Source organism: Hipposideros armiger, unplaced genomic scaffold (genome assembly GCF_001890085.2).
Source record: "Hipposideros armiger isolate ML-2016 unplaced genomic scaffold, ASM189008v1 scaffold_511, whole genome shotgun sequence".
NCBI lineage: Eukaryota > Metazoa > Chordata > Mammalia > Chiroptera > Hipposideridae > Hipposideros > Hipposideros armiger.
The window spans coordinates 119,528-141,034 of NW_017731861.1; the positions used below are offsets into that span (position 1 = coordinate 119,528).

General features: G+C 39.6%; 1 protein-coding gene across 5 annotated transcripts in view; it reads right to left on the minus strand.

Moving 5' to 3' along the window:
* NPTN (neuroplastin) overlaps window positions 1-19,458 on the minus strand; it is a 70,661-nt gene extending 51,203 nt beyond the window's left edge. For 3 of the 5 annotated variants that reach the window (XM_019667940.1, XM_019667938.1, XM_019667937.1), the window contains exon 1: window positions 19,184-19,458. In XM_019667940.1, coding sequence (XP_019523485.1) covers window positions 19,184-19,274 — 91 coding nt within the window. In that variant the 5' untranslated portion in view covers window positions 19,275-19,458. Of the gene's footprint in view, window positions 1-832; window positions 855-19,183 lie in introns of those variants that run through there. The other 2 variants (XM_019667941.1, XM_019667939.1) reach the window with 2 other exon arrangements.
* Between the last annotated feature and the right edge of the window lie 2,049 nt (window positions 19,459-21,507).

Here is a 21,507-nt window from a genome sequence, read left to right on the forward strand (position 1 = left end):
GGCCAGTGAAGCAATGTCCTCCACAACTAGACTGAAGAACAAAACAACAGCAACTTATCTGTTCCTCTTCCCCCAGTTCCCCAGCACTGTTCCCTTCCCCCCAATACCCCAATAAAAATCTTAAAAAAAAAAATTATTTTACCAAGTCCATTTTGCACAGGGTGATTATCTTTGTGCTATTTTATAGATTTTTCCTTAAAGAGATCATCTTTTCCTTTGGTCTTATTTCAAACATGGATACATGTATTAATGTAAACACTTTAATCATCAACTTTGCAAAGTATATATAAGAACTCTTCCATGCAGATATCAAGACTGACCAAGCGGACTGTGAACCAAAGGTAAGAAATATCCTTGGGCAAAAACCAGGTCTACAAAGGGGTCACCCATTTTATCAATTTAAAAACCCTGCTCCTCAGACCCTAAGGATTCTTTGGAACAATGAGGGGACTCACTCTCCCCCAAACAGCCCTACTTTTATCTAATTAATAAGTTGAAATTCCACTTATTTTTTAAATTTAAAAAAAAATTTCTGCTGCTAAAGGTTGAAAACTCCTAAGTCTAAATCTTGCCCCAATCTAACAGATATACTATGATCTAAAGAAGCTGTAATTTAGTTGCAGGACCATTATTGAATCCTGTTCACTAATGTTCTATCCACTAAAATCTGTTCCCTCCGATTCTTCAGGAAATCCCCAAATTCGGTCAATAATCCAAATCTATTACCGTCTCCTTTCATAACTATTACTTATTTACATTCTCATCATCTGTTTCAGATCTTCATCATCTCATTACTCCACAATGAGGTGGAGGATTGGGTTATATTACTTACCTAGCATCCCAAACACCAGCAAAATATTACTGCTTCTCTTGAAAAGGGGCAGAAAATTGTATCCAGAATGCTTTCACTAAAAATCAGCAGTTGTCCCAGGAATTATCCACATAGCCAAGCTATTACATGTGTGAACATTCAAGACCTCCACCAAAAAATACACCTGAAGATAAAAGCACAGTAATACATTGCTCTCTAACATTTAATGAAGCTTTTCTGTTTGAAATGAGAAAAGCCCTCTCAGTGGGCCAATTTCTACATCAAGAATTCAGTCATCATCAACATAATTCCCTTCAGTGACAATCAGCAACAACAGGTATATTCTAGAGGCTCCATAAGCTTATAGAAATGAAAATATCTGTCACTCCAATTACTATATTCAAAATAGGAAGGCTACCAATACCAAAATGAACTATAACATAATTAATACCACTAAAGCATTACAGTCTGTAAATGATATGTCTACATACAGAACAAGCTTTGAAAGGATACACAACAAGCTACTAACAGTGCTTATTCCTGGGGAGTGGGCATCGAGGGGTAAAAGAAGGAACTTTAGTATTTTACTTTAAACACCTGGGTATTATTTGAAATTATCATGCAAGAAAGTGTTTTCATAATTTTTAAAAATCCAGTAACTTTTCCCTTTTCAAAAACTTAAATGAAATAATTCCCTGTCAAAACGTTGGTTAACCGCTCTCCAAAACAGGAAGATTCGTTCATCCTCTCCGTCTGCTAATATTCCCTCCCTCCTGTAGTTACATGTATCTATTCTTTGAAAATTCGGCCTGATGAAAGCTTCATTAAATTCTAGGCAAAGATGGCTGGCAAGTTTATGTATCTGGTTACTACCTCAGGATCACCTGTTACTACTGGGCCTGTCAAGTTTTTCCATTGGTGTATTTTGAGAGTTTAAGACTTGATAGAACTCTAGAGCTCTTTCAATGACAAACGAATAGTGTTGCAGAATGGTAAGGTGACACTCTAAGACGCTACTAAAAACCCATTCCACTCAAATTTTTTCCCATTCTCACTTTTAAAAGCTGCTAAACCATACATACCTGCTACTGAAACACAAATGTGGGCAGGCTAATCCTACTGATAATTTATGAGCAGTTGTCACTATAGCTTAATGTTGTTCCTACAGGAAGAACTGCTAGTTTATATACTCTAGTGCGGTTCTCTTTTTTCTTTAATGCACATCAAAATTTGCCCTTCCATCCCACAGCTATAAATTCTGATTACCCCTAGCACCACCCCCACCCCATAACTGAATTTTAATATTACCTGTCACTACGTAGCAAAAAATATATCTAATGCTCTGTAGGCAGACATTTCAGAACGTTTCATGTGCACACCACAGTAAGTGGTAGCCTCACAGGGAAGCACTAAAATTTACCAACCTATAGCAAGTACCTCATAGTTCAACCAATATTCATTGCCAGCCGCCTGCCTGGAGTTCTTTCTGCCTTGATGTCCTCAGTTCCATCAGAAATTAATTTCCTTTGTAACTAGGCCTCGAAGAATAGCTGATTTGTTTCTGAAATATGGACATTATGACCCTCTTATGATTAAAAAATTTACAAAACATGTTATAAAAACCTCCACTATATAAAGAAAACCATTAAACAGCTTCTAGGAAAAGCAAAAATACCCAAAAGTCACAATATGCAAACACTCCAGCTCGAAAACCAGGCAACTAAACTGAACTTTGTATTTTACAATATAATAAAAGTTGCCACCCCTCTGCCTCAAAAGGATTCAAAAAATGTAAAGGTGCCAAATTTTTACTTAAAAACAACAGAAGATACCAGAAGGAGGAACAAGACCAAGCAGGCATGGGTAAGAAGAAACTAAGATAGGAAAAAATAGACAAAAAAAGGACTTTATAAAAAATAATATGCACATATAACTAAAACATGGAGCTCTGAAAAAGGACTCAAATTCATATTGTAAAGGAAAACAAAGATAAATAACAGAACTATGAGGACAGGAATAAAGGACTACAGCATGTTTCCTGCATTGCTTTAACTATTTAGATCATTATATTAATTACTGAAGAACAGGAAAAAATTTTTTAAACTTTCTGCGGCTAAAGTATGAAAACAAAATGTACAGAAAGATGTATATGCCTCTAAAGCATGTTATAAGAACCAAGAAAAGGTGGAGCTTTCAAAACATCCACTAAGAGTTGGAAAAAAATCATACACTAGAATTTCCTAGTAAAACTCATGTTGCTAAATTTCTAACTCAAATAACAACTATGTCTTTTTATGGAATAATCTAATTTTGAAGGTGCAATAAAGTACTGCAGTACTAGCAAAATTACCTGCTTCCACATCACTTCAAAAATAACTACCACGCTAAATCATGGTCATTGCTATGCTAAGGCTGAGAGCTAACCGGAAAGACTAAGACTAAAAAGGTTGATATACTGAAATAGTTTGGAATCAGCAAGTTTAGTGTTATATTATAACTATAACTATATACACACACATATATATATACATACATATATATATATATATATATATATATATATATATATATATATATATAAAACTACCAAATAGCTTAAATGGTAGGTAGGTTGTGTGTGAATCAAAAAAAAAAAATTTACTTCTTTGCTTCTGTTAAAAGTAAGAAAGTACTAATGTCCCCCATATTAGAGATTTCAAATTTCTTAAACATTTCACTGTAAAACACATCGTTAACTTTCAAACAGGTTAAAAATAAACCAAGATGACTGAAAGGATATTAGTGGAAGACAGAAAATCTTAGCAAGCATCTTTCTAGTGTCAGGGACCATGCTAGGTGATGTATGCATGCAATCTCATTCCAACCACCATCCTGTGAGGCACAAATGAGGAATCAGATTAAGAGAATTGCCAAAAATCAGGACTCCAATCTCTCGGGCTTCAAAATTCATAATATAATCCTCTGGTGAAGAGGATGCAAAACGGGGTCCTTTTGACAGTTTTATTTAACCAGCACAGTATTTTTAGAAGTCCAACTTTCAGTGTTTTCAAACTATGTATTGTACTCTCCAGTGTAGCCAACGGTACTTGCCTCAGTCCTGTGGTAAATGAGTTTGCAATCCCTGTTTTAATGCATGTTAACAAAAGGAAGGGAAAAAAACAAACAGCTGAGTTCCTTGCCTTTCCATTCCTAGAAGAGGGGTAGCGCTAACCAGTGGTTGTCTGGGGACTACCGTGTTTCCCTTAAAATAAGACCTAACTGGAAAATAAGCCCTAGCATAATTTTTCAGGATGCTCGTAATATAAGCCCTACACCAAACATATGCCCCAGTTAAGATCATCAATCAGACATGACTGTTTGAATAAATGTAGATTTTTGTACATGAATAAATGAATAAAGGTAGATTGTTGGAGCAAAAATTAATATAAAACCTGGTCTTATTTGGGGGAAACACAGTAGGTGCTGTAACCCTGGATCAGAGGATACTTACAAGTGCAGGGACAAAATGCAAATATCCTCAGCAGGGGCTGCTCTGCCTTCTACGAAGCATTTTGGAAATGTGTGTATTTGGGCTGACATGACTGTGATGGCACTACCACTGTTAGTGGGCTGGGACCAGGGATCCTCAATACCCGACAGAGGAGGAAAAGTCCTGGACAACCAAGAATTGTCCCTCTTCCTATGCAACTTTCAAATGACGTTCAAGATGAAAACGTCCTGAGCCTAGAACCTAACTGAGTTTTAAATATACCACAACATATTCTGTCTGGCATGGTTTTAATTATCACTCCATTTTCCAGGAATGCAATTACTGTGGAAAAGTGAGGAAAGACTGTAAGTGAGTTTCATCTGGAACTTTACCAAGAGTTGTTCACCATTTCAGGAAATTACATTATCCACACCAATGCCACCTGTAGTATTTGAGTCACCATTATAGCTAAACTGTATCAGTCTTCATCTGCAGCTGTCACATTCTTGGTTTTTCTACATAGGGATATAAACAGCTGGCTGCTTCATTGTCTTCTCAGTAGCCATGCCTCAGCATTTACAAACTGAACTAAGTATTTTATTCTAAGTTATTTCCTCCTTTACATTACATTTAGGGCATTATATATATATTTTCTCTCTTAACGTGTTGTGAATGTCACTTCAGGATAGTTAAAGGGAATTACAAAAACGTGTTATAAGCAGAGCATACAAGGCTTTACTTTCTGTCACCTCCTGGGGGAGGGAGTCTCTGTAAAAGCAGTACTGAGAGGCACACTTCAAAGATGACAGAAAGTCAATATTGACCTTCCCTAGTAGAAGTGGTAATTCCATGAAAAGGCTAATCTGCTAACAACCACCTAAAATGCGTATTTTATGTTAAACCAACTTTGAAATAATCTGGTCCCTCTCTTTGTACTTTATTTTCCTCTTTACTTTCCTATGAACTACCAGAGTTGCAGTTAACCTATTAAAGGTAAACAATTTGTAAGTATCAGGCCCTACAACTCAAAGCTATACATATATGCCACTTCACTATACAGCAGTTTAAAAAGTACTTTTCCATACATTACCATTTACTTATATAAAATCCTTATGGATTAAGTGTTATACTAATTTTAAAAATAGAAACCATAGAAACTAACATGGAAATATGACTTGAACTACTGCCAAATCCAGTGTTTTCTACTCAACTACATTGTCCCACAAAATGATCTTTTCAACATAGCTTTCTACTTACATTTTACACTTACAATGGTGACAGAGTATACCAACTTACTTATCCTGTAAAATTCTCACCCATTGAGTTTAGGCATCAAACGTAAACTATACTAATTTTCTAGTTTCATAAAAACTATGAGTTATTTTAAACATTTCTTAAAAATGCCTTGAATATATTTCAAATAAATATGTACAGTTTTGATTATGCTTTATGTTACTAATTACCATTCACCCTGGAACCTATTACATTATTCAATTCTTGTTATTCTTACAACCATCTCACCCCAACTCACACCAAAAGGATGGAAGGTATATCTATTATACTGAATTAACTGATAAACAGTGACATGTCCCTGGTTAAAAGGCTTTATAATAAAAGCTCATGGGGGCCGGCTGAGTGGTGCGATGGTTAAGAACTGGCTTGGGACGCCAGAGGGCCCCGGTTCGGATCCCACATATGAGGGCCAGTGACACTGCCCTCTACAGCTAAGATACTGAACAACAGCTCAACCTGGAGCTGGGCTGCCATGAGTCGCCGGCGACGGCTTAGGCTGCAGCCCCTGTGGCAGTGGGTTGCCATGGGCTACTGTGTGTAGCCAGCAGCCAGGGTGAGTGGCCCTCAAGCCACGGTGAGCAGCCGTCCAGAAGCCGGTGACTGATCTGCCTCGCCCGGGAAGAGCGCAATGATGGTGCCAACTTGGGCCAGTGAAACAACGTCCTCCACAACTAGACTGAAGAACAAAATGACAGCAACTTGTCTGTTCCCCTTCCCCCAATTCCCCAGCACTGTTCCCATCCCCCCAATTCCACAATAAAAAATCTTAAAAAAAAAGCTCATGGAACCATGGTTTTTCTTAGTATTGAAATTTAACTGTAAGGAAATCACATACCTAGTCTGCAGAGCTAACATCCATTTCGCTGACTCTCTAAATCAGGTGATTATAATTCAGCAAATGAAAATTATTCTGAACCCACAAGGAGGAAAAGGTGTGGTCAGTCACATCTACATTCACACTTTCTCTTCTTCAAAGCCCAGAATGCAAGCCCCCAAGCAAAAATCTGAAAAAGGACATTCTTTGAACCAACAGCCTCAGAAACATCTTTATCATATACTCTCAAGCAACAGTGCCCTAAATTTAAAAATATTTTAGTTAAGGAGAGAAAAGGGCAATTGCTAAACAAGCCAAAAAACAACAGCCTAAGGCCCTCTGCTCACATCCTTTCTGAAAACAACTTTAATTTTTAGAGAATGAAAAACACTGTCAAATATAACTGCACAACTGAAGAAAACATATAGAAAGGTGATGCAGCCAGAATAAAACAATAACTATTCTAAACTATATTTTCTCATACAAAATTTACAGTGGAACAGTACTTTGCTCATATTAAATCTACTTTTAAAAGATTTATTTTAATACACAAAAACTCACCAAATTACAAGACTCTCTGCCGTTTAAGTTCTAAATGGGCAGCCAAAATAGCAAAAAAGACAGTCTAGGGGGCCGGCCGAGTGGCGCATTGGTTAAGAGCTGGCTTGGGATGCCAGAGGGTCCTGGTTCAAATCCCACATATAAGGGCCAGTGACACTGCCTTCCACAGCTAAGATGCTGAACAACAGCTCAACCTGGAGCTGGGCTGCCGTGAGTCACCGGCGACAGCGTAGGCTGCAACCCCTGCTGCAGTGGGTTGCCATGGGCTACCGTGTGTAGCCAGCAGCCAGTGTGAGCGGCCAGTAGCCGCCATGAGCGGCCGTCCAGAAGCCGGCGACTGATCTGCCTCGCCCGGGAAGAGCACAATGATGGTGCCAACTTGGGCCAGTGAAGCAACGTCCTCCACAACTCGACTGAAGAGCAAAAGGACAGCAACTTGTCTGTTCCCCTTCCCCCAACTCCTCAATAAAAATCTTAAAAAAAAAACATTCTAGGGTTGCCTATTTTAGCAAATAAAAATTCTTTGTTGTTTATCTGAAATTCAAACATAACTGGGTGTCCTGCATTTTATCTGGCAACCCCACAGTTTCTGAACTAATTAAAATGAGCTCCCATCTCTACTCAAGTATAATACTACAGCACCAGCTCCCACTCATAAAGAACAAGCTGGGGCTTCTAGCAGGGCAGGATTTAGAATGATGAAGTCTTGGGAGTCTGGAAGTGTTCTTTTCCTGATAATAAGGCCTTTCTTAATAGTACCTGACATTGACCATATAAAAGAAAAAGCCTAATTTCTAAGAGCCAAAAGTTAAGCTTTTAGTAGGTTCTATCCAGTCTAATGAATGAACTTTTATGAAGCTTATGCACCTGTGTGTTAAACAAACACGGAGTGGAAATAACTCACAGTGTAGGTTTGGGGTAATGAAACAAAAAAGTTGCTTATGAAGGTTATAATAAACAGAATCCTGTTTTAAGTATTACAGGCAAAATTAAAATTCATTTTAATGAATTTCAAAGTTAATCTACCTTTTTCTTGAATTGATAATCATAGAACTTCAAAGTTAGAAACAAACTAATTTCTGACCCTTCAAAACTTCTGGAAAGCCCATTTCATTTCATATTCATTTCCATAAAGGTTTTTTTCTCCTATTGAGCATTCTAAACAAGTAGAGCAGTACCCCCCTTATCCACGGTTTCACTTTACATCGTTTCAGTTACCCATGGTCAACAGTAGTCTGAAAATATTAAATGGAAAATTCCAGAAATAAACAATTCATTAAGTTTTAAATTGCACACTCTTCTGCGTAGTGTGATGAAACCTCGCACCATCCGGCTCCATCTTTCCCAGGACGTGAATCATCCCTTTGTCCAGCATATCCACGCTGTCCATGCAACCCATCAGTTAGTCACTTAGCCGTCTAGGTTATCAGATGGACTGTTCTGGTATCGCAGTGCTTGTGTTCAAGAAACCCTTGTTTTACATAATAATGCCCCTGAAGTGCAAGAGTAGTGGTGCTGGCAATTCGAATAGGCCAAAGAGAAGCCTTAAAGTGCTTCCTTTAAGTGAAAAGGTGAAAGTTTACAACTTAAGAACATAATCATATGCCGAGGTTGCTAAGATCTACAGTAAGAACAAATCTTCTATTCATGCAATTGCCTAATTTATAAATTAGACTTCGTCATAGGTATGTATGTATAGGAAAAACACAGTACATATAGTGTTCAGTACTATACGCAGTTTCAGGAATCCACTGGGGAACTTGGAACATACACCCTGCAGAAAAGGGAGGACCACTGTACTAGATATAAGGAAGAGAGTTTCCCCTTTGATTTATGAGATTCCCTTCAACCAGCTCTCTGCCCTACTTACAATGGCTCTGACAAAGAGTGAGTGCAAAAAACTCTCTTCCGCTGCTAGTTTCATTAAAATCACCTTCTTAATACTGAACCTATGCTTTTCTTCCCTGTGCTCTAGGCCACTGCTCTTTGATACAGGCCATCCATCTTTGGAGACTACCTAATTCCCTTACTTCATTTACACTGATACTGTGAAGGTATTAATAGATAATCACATCCCCTTAGTGCTCCCTTTTCCTAAATTTAGCTCCTTAGGCTTTTCTTCTAAGTCTTATGCTACCATCAATGTAGAATTATCTGCGTCTCCTCCTAAATGTGGTTGGAAAGTGTTCGTAATTATTTGGAGTTCAATCCTAGGAAGAAAACAATTACACTGTTAATAGTACCATAATTTTGAAATGTGATCACTGTTATTTGCCGATGGGTAATTCAATGACAGTTCACTGCAAGTTATTTGAAACCTCTTTATAGTTGCTCTTTTCCAGGTAGCAGTTTCCTGGTGTGCATTAAGGCCATTTATTTCATCCTCCTTGGGGAATGATTTGAGATTCAGCATTAACAAATGCAATTTCAATGCTGGAGCTGCTATGCTATTGTTTTCCAGTTGCTCCACAATGGTCTCCAATCTGCTAAACTTGTATAATCAAAAACTTATTAAGTTAAATTGAACATGTTTCCTCAATCAAAAAATCCTAAATTAGGGCCGGCCGAGTGGCGCGTTGGTTAAGAGCTGGCTTGGGATGCCAGAGGGCCCCGGTTCGGATCCCACATATGAGGGCCAGTGACACTGCCCTCTACAGCTAAGATGCTGAACAACAGCTCAACCTGGAGCTGGGCTGCCGTGAGTCGCCAACGACGGCGTAGGCTGCAGCCCCTGTGGCAGTGGGTTGCCATGGGCTACCGTGTGTAGCCAGCAGCCAGCGTGAGCAGCCAGCAGCTGCAGTGAGCGGCCGTCCAGAAGCCGGCGACTGATCTGCCTCGCCTGGGACAAGTGCAATGATGGTGCCAACTTGGGCCAGTGAAGCAACGTCCTCCACAACTAGACTGAAGAACAAAAGGACAGCAACTTGTCTGTTCCCCTTCCCCCAATTCCCCAATAAAAATCTTTAAGAAAAATAAAAAATAAAAAATCCTAAATTAAATTTAGCATATATCTTCAATCTATGAATTAAAAAGTATTGCACAGATAGTTGCCAACACAGGAGATCTTGTTGCCTTTTTTTCCCTCCAAGAAGTAATGACTAAAAATTTGAAAATGATCTTCTCTAGGATCTTAAACATGAAAGGATTCTTCAGTGATGGCTCTACTTGCCCTCCCCTTCCCTTGGCCACTGTTCAAGTAATCCTGTACTTGCCAGAAATGTGCCTCAGACAACAACAGCATCAGAGTAAATACTCAGCTCAGACTAAACAGTAGTGCTCCCAGCCCCCATACTCAACCAATACCTCATAGGCAGAGGGCTAGAGAATAAGGAACGTAGGCTAATGTAAAAGAAAGGACAGCAAAACATACTGGATGAATTGTGCATTATGATATTCAAATTACTGTAGCTTCCCCTTTTCCTTAAGTTCAAATAGAATTTTAAAATTCAATATTATAACGAATGGTGATTGCATTAATTCAATAATGCTCTATATTTTCTTAACTAATAATGGCTACTAACAGTACATGGTGATATTACTGATAAATCCTTTCTGTGTTTACAAAAATCATCAGATTGCTCCAGACTACATGGCATATAAAAAAATAAAGCAAAACAAACAAAAAACAAAACTACTCAATACCTGAAAATGCTGGTTTTCAAACATGAATCTCATGGCCAATTATGAAATCAATTAAGAAGGTCACAACAATTTTCTTAAAATACGCTACAGAGTAAGGGTAGGTATTGTATTGTTTCACAAAACATTACATATTTCTGCATGTACTTAATCACAAATAAAATCTATTTCTCTATCTGGGTCACAACAAAAGTTTGAAAGCCTTTTTCTAAACACCTTTTATATTTTTAAAGTCATTTCAACATGATTACATCAGAACCAAATTATTTGTTTTACTAATATTAGCTAATCTCTACTAATATATTTTAGCACCTAGAAAATTTTAGTTTGTAATGTTAACTTTTCAGGTTATTTTTAAACTAATAAGCAGCAAGGATGTGGCTGATAGCTATTGGGTTGTCGGAAAAGTCATGACGCATTTTTGCAATGAAAAACATAGAAAAAAATACGTATGACTTTTCTGAGAACCCAACAGATAATTATATAGCAGTTTATTACATTAACCGGTCTTCTTCATATGTTTGAAATTCTAACCAAACTGTGAAAGAAAAATAAGCAAGGAAACGGACCTACTGTTAAGATACAAATAAGTATAATGAATAAATATATAAATTGAGACTGACACATCATTTGTAAGGAATATCAACCTAGGAACTTCCTCATATTTAATTCAAGGTTAACAATTGGGGTGCCTTATTCAGCTATAATGGACAGGTTTAGAAGTCTTTAAAAAATACATAAGGGACAGAAGATACTAAGTCATAAACAGAAAACAAACCTCCTCAAAAGATAACATGAAAATACAATTAGTTAAGTGTACTTTACTGTCTCTTCACTACCTCTTCAATAGTCAACTACTTTGCAACCAACAGAGAGAACACAAAATATTTACCTACCTGGCAGTGATTTTCACTTTTTTTTTTAAGGTTTTTTTTTTTTTTATTGGGGAATTCGGGGGAATGGGAACAGCGCTGGGGAATTGGGGGAAGGGGAACAGTAAAGTTGCTGTCCCCCTGTTCCCCAGTCTAGCTGTGGAGGACGTTGCCTCACTAGACCAAGTTGGCACTATCACTGCGCTCTTCCCGGGCGAGGCAGATCAGGCGCCGGTTTCTGGATGGCCGCTCACGGCGGCTGCTGGCCGCTCACGCTGGCTGCTGGCCGCTCACGCTGGCTGCTGGCTACACAGGGTAGCTCATGGCAACCCACTGCCACAGGGGCTGCAGCCTACACCGTTGTCAGCGACTCAAGGCAGCCCAGCTCCAGGTCGAGCTGTCGTTCAGCATCCTAGCTGTAGAGGGCAGTGTCACTGGCCCTCATATGTGGGATCTGAACCAGGGCCCTCTGGCGTCCCAAGCCAGTTCTTAACCATCGCGCCACTCGCCCGACCCGATTTTCACTTCTTAATTGTTTAATTCACTCTGGCAATATTCCCAGCAAGGTTAATATGAGAGCTATATAACAGACACCATTCTGCCTTCCTTGAAACAAGAACTGTAAGTGTTGTCTGAAGTAGGTTTACAGGCTGTTGGATTTATAAACAGTGCAAGCCTCAAAGTCAATTTTCCCTATTTCCAAAAATTTTCTAAAAACTTATTAAAACAAAGTATTCTCTCCCTAGGCCTTTTACCCATTAGAGGCAGCACCTAAGATGTAAGGTCAATAGAGTTGTGTAACTTTAGAATTGGAAGTTACACATTCAATTGGAATTTAGATATCATCTAGTCCAGTGGTTTTCAAATACTATCAGAAAGAAAAGAATCAATAGCATAATAATTTATATATGCAAGCACACTCTTACCTTTATTTTTTATTTTTAGTGTATCTTACTGCATATGGAACATTTTACCGTTATTCAATCAAACAAGGGCTTGACATTTTGTCTTGTATTTTATATTTAATCACTTTTAGAGTGTGAGTATACATTTGGATGTGATTAAAACTATTGGTACAATTTGGAACTTAATGTTTTCTAATAATAGGACCTTACATAATATACAGAACTCTGACATTTTCAGAGTGATTTCACATCATCTCATTTATAGTTCAGTCTAGTCAATTTGAAACAATATTGGGTATAACAATGAAATAAACAAAGATAAAACAAAGTAAAGCAAAGCATATCCCAATTGATATACTACTGGAAAATACCATAAAGCATACTGTAAGGTTCCAGTAATTAAGATTATTTGGAAAGATGGCTAGTCTTAAAACATTCCATAATTATTTTCAGAAATGCAAAAGTATACCACCATTCAGTACTTTTTAGTACAAGAAAATTAACAAAAGATGTTTCCATCCAGGCTGACCAGTCTGCTTTAATGAAGTTATGGCTGGGTTCTTTTGTTTTGTTTTAATTTGAAACACAACGAAAACAAAAAACCAGCAGGTGCCTATGGAACTTAACTATGTCTCCCACTAACTTACTGTTTGTAAATAAATGTAGATACTTAGGAAATTCTTTATTCAGTAAACACCATTTCCAAACAGACAGAGTTCTGAGCAGTCAAGTAAAAATAACCTCAAGTTAATTAGGTTTGATTAATAAATGTATATTTTGTATATACACAAAAGCAAATAGGAAAGAAAATTAGGCCTACTTTCAATTTTAGATAACAAAGTACGTAAGTTGAAATTAGGTACAAATCTTGATTCTCTCTCCCAAATTGAATAAACTCTTGGAAAACAGATACATTTTACTTCCGTATTCAATTTTTAAATTTAGACATCAATACCACTGGAATAATGTTTTTACATAGTATTTCACCACAGTATTTCACTTTAAATTCAATGAGAAGTTTATGCCTACAAAATCAACTAATTTTACTGAAGAGGTTGCCTGCTTTCCCAAAGCTAATCCTTACCAACTAAAATTGGAAATTCTGGGGGAAAAAAAAAAATCAAAAAAAAACCTCACAAATTTTAGGGCCTGCCGAGCGGTGCATGGTTAAGAGCTGGCTTGGGACGCCAGAGGGCCCCGGTTTGGATCCCACATATGAGGGCCAGTGACACTGCCCTCCACAACTAAGATGCTGAACAACAGCTCAACTTGGAGATGGGCTGCCATGAGTCGCCAGTGATGGCGTAGGCTGCAATCCCTGTGCAACCCCTGCTGCAGTGGGTTGCCATGGGCTACCGCGTGTCGCCAGCAGCCAGCGTGAGCAGCTAGCTGTCCAGAAGCCGGCAACTGATCTGCCTCACCTGGGAAGAGCGCAATGGTGGTGCCAACTTGGGCCACTGAGGCAACGTCCTCCACAACTAGACTGAAGAGCAAAATGACAGCAACTTGTCTGTTCCCCTTCCCCCAATTCCCCAGCACTGTTCCCATCCCCCAATTCCCCAATAAAAATCTTTAAAAAAAAAAAAACTCACAAATTTTAAAAAGCATTTATCTAAGGTACATAAACTCCATATCATCAATGCTATTTTTAAAAATTCATGTAAAATGATGTTTTGTTTAAATAGGTACACTAAAAGTCAAGCCAACTGTTCACAGATAATTTTGCACTATTATTTTAATTTTGAATTGTGAATTTATTTTAAAGGTCTCTGGTCTATTTATTCTTTCTGATAGATTCTATTTTTCCAGGTGATCCACAAAAGAAAACTCATTATTGCTTCCTGCTTTTCTCCTTGTACTACTATAACTGTAGTCTTTCTTCTCTTTCTGTCTCTTACAACTTCATTCTCTACTTCTGATCCTATGTTCTCACTACAAACAATAAATTGAATAGAATGCATCAGAAAATTTTTCACAGAATTCATTTCTTCTGAAATTTCTTTGAATAATTTTATTCAAACTTTCATTAAACATCTCCTGTATTTTTAACATGCTCATTATTGTTTTTCTACATACTTTATTTGTATAACTATTAGCACCTTATCTCCTTCCCAACTGTCTTGTAAAGAACACCTTTACACACACACACACACATCCAGCAAAGTTTCAGACTTTACATATGAAACATCTTACTTTGAAAAAGTACCTCAAATTAAATAAATGGAAAACAATGTCCAAATTGACAAAACACTTTTCTAGTCATATCTGGTCATCTTTACAGACCCAGTTAAATAATTATTTTTATTAAAAAAATGAAAATAAGGACAATACAATAACACTTTGCTTTTTATTAATATCTAAAGGTACACTCAACAGAAAATATTTCACATAAAAATATATTAATGAGAAAAATAAACAAAATAGTCTAATTTCTCATGAGGATTTGTATAACTCATGTAAACTCAGGCTTGTAATGAACTTTAATCCTAATTCATGGCAAATGTTTGGACTGTGAAGCATATTTATATTTAAGAGCTTTTATTTCCTTTTGTTGTTTCAAACTTTGGCATATTAACATGTTAAGCTCTATTATGTCTAGCAACACAAAAACCCATCTGCATCTCTTTCTAATTTGTCTACAGTAACCTTGAAAAGTAACAGGTCCTGATGTAGTAACATGGTCTCTCCACCCTAGACATCTAACCAATTTCTCATGCCTGGGTGCTTTATTGTCAGTAGTGACACTTCAGTCAGTTGTCTAAGAGACTGAAGGCTTATGATCTCCTTAAGAAATATACTTCATTTCAAGGCAAACTATTTCTTCTGGTCATTTAAATTTTTATTTGGATTAATTTTGTACGATCTGTCACTTGACATTTGGCATGTCATTTGTGCACAGCTGCCATAGATAACATCTGTTTACTGTTGCTCACTTCAGTTCACCCAAAGAGGAGATGCATAATCAATAGCAAACACACATCTAAAAATGTACTCAGGGAGAGAAAATTGCCAAACCACTGAAGCAAACAGCACCTGACAGAAAAAAAAAGGATTCATGAATTATCTAATGAAAACACTGGCATTGTTACAAAGCACAATGTTCACAACTACCTAGAATCAGCCAAACAAAGTAGTTTCTTAAAATTTAGATCATTAATAATAAAATTCATTAGACTCCTTTTTTCTCCCACTAAGTTGTATTAATTATCCAACTTTATACTATTTCAGGATGATTACATTTTTACACTCCACTCCACGTTTATTCATCAGCTAACATATCCAACACTCCCACTGTGAACCAGGCACTACATTCTATTTCTCTTATTCACAACAATGGGATTCTATGAAAAAATATTCAGTTCACTGAAAGAAAAAGAAAGCCATAAAATCTCCCAGACAGTAAAATGGAAATATGAACTGCCTCACCAGAATCTTAAATTGCAGTGCTGCAGGTCACTTTATAAAAAAAGTTACATATGCAAATCTGTTGGGGGGGGGGGCTTCAAATGGCCTATTTAACTTTATTCAAGATGACAGTGAGTAGCATTAACAACAAAGTGTTCAATATATACATGAAGAAAAATAATTAATAATGCTATCTTTTAAAGGATAATAGTAATAGCTAACACTCACTATAATGAGCAAACATTTAGTACATATCAGTATAGTACAATAATGCTACATATAGTAATGTAGCATATGTTACACTACAGTAACATATAGTAACACGTTACATATAGTAACAAGTGCTACATATAGTAAAAATTTACTCCCTGCTGTGACTCACTATATGCCAGGAACAAATCTAAGTGCTTTATGGCCATTATTTCATTTAATCTCACATCATCTCTACAGGATTGGCATTATTATAAACCCCATTTTACAGATGATAAAACTGATGCTTGGAAGAATTGGAAGAATTAAGCACCTTACTCAAGGTCACTTAGTGACAGAGAACTGGGACTCAAACTCAAGTGTATCAGGATCCAAAGTCTGTGCTCTTGATTACCACATAATACTGCTTGGTTTACACTCATTCAATTTTAATTTTAGTCTAAAGCTTTCGAATGTCTTATCATTTTAGGACAAGTTTCTTCCTTAAAATGAACTACATTTTCTTGATACATACAAAAATCAACACCTTAAATAAGTATTTTACTTGAAATTGTGGTCCTACAAGTTTAAATATTTGGATGAGAAACAAAATCTGAATGAAAGCTTTGCATCGCTATAGTTAACGGGTCACAGGTGGAAGAGACCCTGAGGGTCATTTAGTCCAAATTCTTCATTTTAAGAATGAAACAGAGATCTTTTGAAAAACATCCATCTACACTCAATTTAAACTACCACATACCCAATCCAGAAACATGTAGGTTTTGGGTTTTTTTTTTAAGTCATCATTTTGAATAGATAATCTAACATTTCTAACATTTCAATATCATACAGAGAATGGTATCCATTTCTGAAATACTGTAAAAAAGTACAAATTCCATGACATAAGGTCAGACTATTAGCTGTTAGGGCTGTTAGCAGTTGAAAGCTTACATCTTACTATAAAAAAGCATCCTTACCTATGTGAACTCAAATTCAAATAGCAGCCATTTCTTCCTTGAATTAAATTTACATTCATGTGGGTCAACTACAAGCTCAGCTTCACTTCACCAGTCATGTCATGTGATTGAATTCAAGCTCATTTCAAGGAAAAGGTTACACTATGATGTATTTAGAACACATATCACTGAGAACAACCAGATGAGTCTCTGAAGGCTAATCCAAAAACCTTGCTTTAGTTGCTAAGAAACTAAAATTTCACCATATTATCAATCATTGAAAGATGCTATGCCAGCACAGAGATTAAACATGTAAAGATCAAGAATCTCGCACCTATGGAGCCAAATGAAACCATGCTATTTCCACAAATCGAATAGTTGAAATTTGTACTAGGCTTCTTTAGGGCATATGGTTAAACAGACTAAAACCTGGTATGACAAATCAGTCTAACTCTACCCTGTCTTCCACAGTGGCTTATGCTTTGGAGGAAAACAGAAAAAAAATACCCAATATACCTCACGTACTCAATGCTAGAGACAGAAGACAGTTTCCTTCCTGACCCCTGCAGTGAGACTTCAAGGCCATGAAGCATACCTAAGATTTGACTGGAACAATTTGGTACAGCAAACACATATTTAAACCGCTGATGCTTTTTCAATCCTTGATTGATATATTTTCACTGTAATCATCAACATTTTAAGCCTAGATCTTCCTTAGAATGCTTAACACCGATGGCTCTACCATTGATTTTTTTTTAATTACAGTCATTTAAATTTCAGCTATTTCAACAGAGTCATTTTAAATTGTTCTAACATAACAACAAAGAAACACTGAAGGATTAGCAAAAATAATAAATAGTTAACTTTCCAGTAATGACCTCTCGTAAATTATTTCCTATAAAAGTATTTTTTAAACCTCTTAAAGAGCAGAAACCGGTTCACAATACTTGTCTAGTCTCACCTCTGCAAGATCAATTCGGCAGCTGAATTGTAACACAAGTCTTCAACAATCAGAATCTTTTGTGTCTAGATCACATCCCCTATCACCATGATTCCCCACCATTTCTCCATCTTCTTTTAAGAGCTTCGGTTCAAAACCCAATTTTCACGTTTTCACTGTACACTGCACACATTTCAGGTACTTTTATGTTCTTCAGAGATCATGTTTCTCCTGTCTTGAAACTTTTAGATCTTACAAACCCACGTCTTCCTCCACCTCCCTCTCTCGAGTCACCATCCTCAATCCCACCCCTGCAGTCCCAGCTCTGCGTCCCTGACTTCCCAAAGGCCCAACCAACATCACACAGCGCTTGCCACAACTCAGCTCCTCCCTTCCCTAATAATCACTCCTCTTCACTGCAAACCAACATTACACCCCTGGCTTCCTGCATTTTACTTCCTTCCCTTAGTTTGTCTTCTCCCACCCCCACCCCTCTTTCTCGAATAAATATTCCCCCTACCTCTGCTTCAACCCTTTCTCCCCATCCTCTGCTCCTTCTTCCTCTCCTTATTTAGAAACTCCTTGTCGCTCTCCCAACCACTACCCTGGAACGCCCAACACTCCACCCTCCTCAGCAAACCCAGCCCTCTCCCCTCCCGTCTCGTTCAGTCCCTGCTGCTTCCCTTTCCAGATCCCCTCCAGCCGTCAACCCACGACCTTAGCTTTCCACCCCCTTTCCCTCCACCTCCACATCCAAGAGTTCCCGATTCTTCACCCCCTCCTTAGGGCTCTCGTACTCTGCAGGGCATTCTCCAGGGCTCCCTTCCCCCCAACTCCTCCCTTATATGTTAAGGATGGCATTCGTCTTACGGGGCCCCAGCAGAATCCTAGACGACCCCTAAGGTCGGGACCCCCGTTCTCTTGGGCATCCTACCGACACCACTCCCGGTCGCCTCAAACACGAATGCCGGTCTCCTGCCGCCTTGTTGAAAAGCTGCGCCCCCTCCTCATCCGCCTCCGCTACTCCAGCTCCTCACGTCGGCTTCCTGGGTGTCCCCTCCCGACTCGGAATGCCGAGCCCCACGATGTGGCACCTCCAAGGCAGCAATCCACCTCAAGCTCTCATCGGGCGCCCCCCACCTCTCGCACAGGCGCCTCCGGTTCTCACACCCGCGCCTCCAACTCCCGACCGGCCTCTCTTCCCCTCGGGTCCGCAGCCCCTCTGACTTCCCACCGGCCCTCTTCCCCTTGCTCCGGCACCGCCTCAGGCCCGGGACGGCCGCCGGCGTCCCTCAGCCCCCGCCGGCCCGCCCCCGGCGCCCCGCTTACCGTTCTGAGCGGCGCCTGGCCCTGGGAGGAGGGAGCCAGAGACCAGCAACAGCGAAAGGGCCAGGGCGCTGGGGAGCGACGAGCCCGACATCCTCCCGGCAGAAGACCGAATAACGAATGGGCCCGGGCTGGGGAGGGGAGGGGAGGGAGGGAGGGGTCAGGCGAGCGCGCGAGGGAGTGAGCGAGGGAGGCAGCTGTGGTTCAGCTCCGTCCTTCCCTGTCCTCCTCCTACCGCCGCAGCGCCCAAACCTCGCGAGACCTTTGCTCCCGGTCGTGGGCGGCTGAGGAGCTATGGCGGCAAGGCTCGCGAGAAGACGCGACCTCAACTGATGCTCCCGCCCCTCGGCCTTCGCGTCCCCGCCCCTGCAGAAACTGATTGGCCAAGCTCGAGGTAAGTCACGTACCAAGAGCGCTGCTGGCCACGTGACAGAGCGAGGCGGAGTTCCTCCGGCTCTCTGAGCCCCGGGAAGTGGGAAGTCCCGCGTTCAGCTAATACTTCTGTGGAAAGGGAGTGCCCATAAATACGAGGAAGTTTGTTTTCACCCTTTCAGTAGGAGCTGTGGGCTGCGGAATTTGATGCACCACTGCCTCTTTTACGCCTTTCTCTCATTGTCCTGTCCCAAAGTCCTGCTATGTCATCCTTCTGGACTTGGACCTTAGACCTCCTACTGGCATCTACTGCCTACCTCCCTCTTTACCTACTGTTGTATCTTCCAGACTAAGTGTTCACTCCCCATGCTCCTTAGTACCTTGTACTTCTCTGCTGCTATACCTGCTCTCGCCCTTCTATCCCCCCTCCCCCTATTTGGTCTTGTTTTAGCTTCATGAAATCTCAGGGCCTGAAGTTCTAGCCTAATTGCTAGTTAGAGTTTAGTTAGACACTAACTCTACGACAAAGTCGCCATGTACTAATTAATATGAAGAATCTTCAGAAGCATTTTCTTACGGCAGTTACAGAGTACCTGCGGTGTACCAGATTTTCACTTCTGCTGTGAAACCCAGATGAAGTTCACAGCCTAGTCTTATCAGAGGAGCGAGGAAGAGAACCAATGACCTAGCAAAATGACCCATAGGAAAGCAGCCAGCAAAGTGCTTTGGCAATGTGGTCACTATTGTGTGCATGGAGTTCGGGAAATGCTCTTTTTAAGTGTTTGTTTGTTTTTTGTGTTTTTTGGGTTATTTTGCCCTACTCTCGGTGCTGTCATTCCTTGGTTGACAAAGGAGTTTCTGTGATTTAGCTGATCCCTGACTCAGCAGGCACCCTGGGGAGAATCCATGGAGCGAAAGAGAGAGAAGCCAAGTAAACAGTCCTGATGACCTGAGAGCTTTGAGAACCTGGAGGAAGGAGCACTGACCATGAGCCTCCCATGCTCAAGCCAAAGTCGTCACAAGCTTTCAACGTGAACAGAACAGCTGATGGTTCCAGACCGAGCTTTCTAGCCAGTACCAAGACTACAACTATGGCATGTTGTTGATTGAAATGAAAACTATAGCCTCACAACGTCAGGTGTGAGGGTGACAAAAAGGTTCACAAGGAAAAAGGTTGCACAAAGGCCATTCTGAAGACAGCCCTCTGTATGGAGGCTACAGAGCCACCTCTGGTGAGACCAAGATTTTCAGCTGATGGAAATTTTTGACCACATGCAACTACTCTGCCTCATAATGGTAACTAACATCCCTATTTGATCCTTACGACAAGGGATCCTTACAAAATGATTATGCTCATTTTGTGAGGGGAAACAGAGGCTAAAAGAGGTGTGACCCGCCCAGAAGTGTTTGTTGTAATCATCAGTACCAAATAACTTGGGGTGCCTCCTTCTAGGTTCATGGCTGGAGGGCATGTCCCTCTTGAAGTTGGGAGTGACGTGATTTGTCTTGGCCAGTGAGACATGACATGCATCATTTTCAAGCAAACACATTGCATTTCAGCTGCAGACACTGTAGCATACTCTTGTCTGCATGGTGATTGTGAAAGCATGTATGAAAATGAAACTGTCATTCTGGGTCCCTGAGTTAACACCATAAGCCCAGGCCTCTGCCAAACCACATAGAACAGGTAGTGTCTAAATTAAGCTACTGAGATTCAGAAGTGTTTTCTACTACTGCATAATCTGGACTACTCTGGTTAGGGGAAAGATCAAATTCAGTTCATCCTATCACTACCACCACCCTCTACTAAGCTGTGTGGCCTTGAACAAATGACCTAATCTCTCTGAACCCTATTGATCTGTCAATTGGGGCTGATGATAGTACCTACCTGTTCGGACTGAGTCCGAGTTGTTACAAGATTTGTGCCTGAGAAGTCACAAGCCCAAAGAACACAC